The 4718-nt window shown below is 37.7% G+C and overlaps 1 protein-coding gene across 1 annotated transcript; it reads right to left on the reverse strand.

Moving 5' to 3' along the window:
- Positions 1–318: 318 nt before the first annotated feature.
- Positions 319–4158, reverse strand: LOC122940611 (trypsin-like). The gene is made up of 5 exons (XM_044297257.1): positions 4116–4158; positions 3805–3958; positions 2277–2530; positions 1144–1280; positions 319–468 (listed from the first exon to the last, which is right to left on the reverse strand). The coding sequence occupies exons 1-5, from the start codon at positions 4153–4155 to the stop codon at positions 319–321; spliced, it is 735 nt and encodes a 244-aa protein (XP_044153192.1). The 5' UTR covers positions 4156–4158.
- Between the last annotated feature and the right edge of the window lie 560 nt (positions 4159–4718).

Raw genomic sequence — 4718 nt, forward strand, 5'->3', positions numbered from 1 at the left:
GACCCACCTCCAGGTATAGGGGTCATTTAGACCGGCGTCTAAAATGCAAGTAAAAAATAAATGTGCCCCTTAGTCTACAAAGAGTAGCTCGAAGGGTAGTCTCTCTGATTATTATTATTTTTATTTATTTTTTGCATCATGATAAGTTGCTGGACTCAAATATATTTTTTTATGATGATAGAAGGTGATGAATCCAAATAAAAATGAGAAGAAATTATTTAAATGTTTTTTTATTATTTTTTAGAAAGCTAACTGTTACTGTCATAGGTGTTAGTATCCAGTAACAGATCAACAATTGACAAGAAACACAGAGAAAGATTAGTTGGCAGCCATGGTGCTGGAGATCCAGGAGTTGTAGTTGCAGACCTTGGTGTAGACACCAGGATAGTTCTTGAGGGCACAGCCATATCCCCAAGAAACAATACCTTGGAGCTGTCCATTGCAGACCACGGGTCCACCAGAGTCACCCTGAGAAAATATAGAGACAAAATTTTAGACATTGTATCAACTGGAGGTAATGAATTATCTGTAGCTACTGTATATTCTGAGATGCGGCTACAGAAGTTTCCTTCCCGGAGATGTAAATTGGGGCTCTTGGGGCTCAAAACAATCATGTAACATGTATAACAGTTGTGTCTTTCTAATATGGCACAAGGATCTTTGACCATCTTTCAGCATGTCCTGAGTGTGACCTGTGTACTCAATATAGCTACACCTCTGCTCCCTCAAATAGTGTCTCTCAAATATGGCATCTACAAATACAGTGACATTTTCAATGAGACTCTGTGATGTCCATACCAATTTTTCTAAAGAGGGAAACAATGTGGTTACACATTAATGCCAGAGCAGGATTTTGTCATTGAACTGTATTATTTTTTTTAAATCAATACTATTGGACATAAAGTTTTGCCCTTCAAGCCTAACCCTGGTCTAAATCATCCTTTTAAGAATCTGCTATCCTCACAATATTGTTAAATTGCATAATTTAGAGAAACAAGTTTTAGATTTTTTATGATACATTCATATAAACACATTGTCATTATAGGTCTTATTTACGGCCTTTTGATGACTATATGTTCTCGTAACAGTCCACATTCTACAGTCACAGATCTGAAAGTTATGAGACAAAGAACATCTATTTACCTGGCAGGAATCCTGGCCTCCTGCCATGTATCCAACACAGATCATGTTGGTGGTGATCTCTCCTGGGTAGGCGCTGCTACACTGGGCGGCAGTCAGGATGGGGGCGTTCAGGCACTGCAGGAGGCTGGGCATGTTTGCTAAAAGTAAGTGAATAGAAAATATCAACAAATTGTATGTAGATAGAAACATAAAATGATCATTCACAGCGTTTGCACATTTTCTTTGATTTTTAGAGGGGTTTTCTGGAATTTTTTAACTGATAAACTATCCCACTGATAGGCGGAGTTCCAACATGTCGATTCCCCTGATGATCAACTGTTTGAGAAGGCACCGGCTAACATCTAAGAGCCAAAGCCTTCTCTCTGCTCACCAGGCACAGTGTCGTCCATTGTATAGAAACTATACTTGGTATTGCATCTCAGTGCATTAATGGGGCTGCGCTGAGCTTAGGCCATGTGACCAATGACGAAGCTGTTAGAAGGCCGCGGTGCTATTGCAAGCATCAGTGCCTTCTCAAACAGCAGATTCCCGGTGTCAGGCCCACACCGATCAGATACTGATGACCTGATGACTGATGACGGGTAGATCATCACTTTTAAATTCTGGGAAAACCCTTTTAAGTTTTATGCTCCCTGATACAGTATGGTTTCTACACCATAGCAGTTCGTGGTTCATATCTATATGACACATATTGTTCCACACCTATAATATCCATTAATCATGGGTCTGTTACTATTTGCTACACATGAATTGTCAGCTGTGTACAGTGATCCACTTAAGCTTTATATATAAACAATATCAAAAAAGATCTATATTGGATCTGATATATTATGAGACCTATAAATACATAAAAAATTCTAAACAAACATCCTTTCAACAATTTCTACACCGAACAATCATTGAGGTCCTAGAAAATGTTTCATGTTTTACTCATTTAAGTCCATTCAAATTTTTTTAGATTTGTCTTAAAATGACTTCACTCATCATCAGCAAACTTCACCTTTGAAGAAACTTCAGCTCATTTGGTGTCAGTAATTTCCACCTCTGAGTAAACTCCATCTTACATTGTGTCAATAACCACTACTCATTTTTACTTGCCGTTCCAGTAACATTATTGGCAGTACTTGACTTACTTCCACTGCTGAGGGTGTTGCCCCATCCAGAGATCAGACAGCTGGTTCCAGAAGCGGCGCAGCCACCGGGCAGACCAACAGTCTTGACGTAAGAGTTGAGGGTGGCGGGAGAGGCCAACTTGATCAACATGATGTCGTTGTCCAGGGTTCTGGAGTTGTAGCTTCCATGTCTGATGACTCTGGCGGAGTTGATGAACTGTTCGGTGCCTTCACTGGAAAAGATGTTGTGTTCTCCCAGTCTGACCTGCATGCTCCTGCAAAAATTAGACAAATACATTTGCAATCCTAAATTTATTTAATAAGTATTTAAAAATGCATTAGTGTTTTGGGGGAAATTTTTGTGCTTTCTTTCAGAAACAGCACCATAGTTGTCTATACACCTTAAATGGTATTGCAATTTATTTTCACCCAAGTAAATGCCCTGTTTCTTCAGATGTGTGGTGAAAAAAAAATGGAAATCTAATACTTTTTAGAAGTTATTTTTCGATGGTTGAACATGGGGCAGCTAATATCACACATACAGTATATACATCGGTCTAATACATAATGGTGATAATTAGATGACTCACTATGTATTTGTGGCTCCAGACCTTTGTCTTTCATTGTACTGGATTTTTTCTTTATATAAGCAAATTATAGAATATAGTTGGTAGACTCTATTTTCTATAAATGAGACTCTGTCCCAGTGAATCAAGACGTTAAAGAATCACATTTGTGAAATTAGGTTAGAAGAGCAAGAAGATACTGAAATCTTAGCCATGTGTGATGATAGAGCTTTATCCTTAGTGCTGATGGCATAGATGTGTATGAAGTTTACTCTTAACCACCTAATGGGAGGTCCCTGTAAGAGCTGCTAGGATAGGAGGCCAGAATTAACCTTGTCCTTAAACCCCCATTCCTCGGAGCTACACTCAGTGGCACAATTTATACAAAATTTACTCTATACAGTGAATGCTCTGCTAACACTAACAGTTTATTATTTAGTACGGAATCCCCTCATTTCTAAAAACAAAAAAGTGTCAACAAAAAATGTGGAAGGACTTTATATTCATATATTGGTAATTCAATTGTGTCCTATCACCACCTTGTAACTGTAATATGAAACTCTTTGTATTCTATAAATTGGCAAAATTATAGAAAACGGGTACAAACATATTTGCTTTCACTTTGCCACATATAAAAAACATCTAAACATGATTTTTCCTTCTTTCAGTTAAAAGGTTTTTCATTAATAAAACACTGATGACCTGTTCTTATTATTGGCCTTAAGTTTCTGATATATTCTGGTTATGACCCTCAGAGCCATTACCATAATTTAGAGAATTCAGATGCAATAAATTTTTTAGTCCCACAAAACTTGTCTATTGAATTGTCTCCCTTTTTTAGCAACCATTTTTACAAACAAAACTAGCTTAAAACCTCGAATGATTTCAATGCTTTGGGGGGCTCCACAATATAGAATAGTAAATGATAATGGCCAAAATTTGATGTGACGTTAATGGTCTTGGTGAAAATTCAGGTAACTTACGCCTTGTAGCAATGAGCAGCAGAGATCACCCAGAGGCTGGTGATCAAAGTACCTCCACAGAAGTGGTAGCCGGAGTTCAGAGATACTGCGTAGGGGACGGAGTAAGCAGAGCAGGTGTAACCTCCTACGATCTTATCATCATCCTCAAAAGCAGCTGAGAAAATACAAGGAGCCATATTATATACAGTCATATACATCATACATGTAGCAAGTTGAAAAATTTAGCTTCTTTCCTCATAGAAAGCTGCAGAAAACTAAAAAGTATCAACGTGAACAATGTATGTATCATAGAAGACAGCCACTGAACTCACCAACTGCTCCGAGGAGCACACAGATCAGGAGGAGTTTCATAGTGGAAATTGATCCAGAATGAGTGTTGAGCGTAAACTACAGACATATATACCCAAGAGCTATCATGATATCACCCCTCTACCCCCTGCTCACTCAAGGGAAAGTTAATTAATATTCATATAATCTAAACTATTAAAGGAAAACTGTAGTTGAAGGTTATGTTCTGAATGTTCTTTTGACCTATTTGGTTGATATTTTTGTTACCTTGGGTTTGGATATTTTTATCCTGTAAGGTAAATCAGCATACAATATGTTGTTTGCCTTTAGGTTGTGTTCCTGTAACTGATAAATTCTATGTGCATGATCATGTCATGCTCTGAATGGGATTGGTTGCACATGTGTTACATTACCATAGACATCCTTACTGTTATGTTTTATGGAGTAGAACTGAAATCAGATTTTATAATTAGAGTAGTTGCACCTAAAATCATGCTTTTGTCAGTATGTCTAATTTAAGTAAGTTTCTGGTGTTGAGTGAAACAAAGCATCCGAAGCGGAATTCAATGTGATGTTTAGGTAAAAATCTATTTGCTGCAAAGCCAAATTTCTTTGCGCTTCGTGGT

This window comes from Bufo gargarizans, chromosome 6 (assembly GCF_014858855.1).
Source record: "Bufo gargarizans isolate SCDJY-AF-19 chromosome 6, ASM1485885v1, whole genome shotgun sequence".
Classification (NCBI taxonomy): domain Eukaryota; kingdom Metazoa; phylum Chordata; class Amphibia; order Anura; family Bufonidae; genus Bufo; species Bufo gargarizans.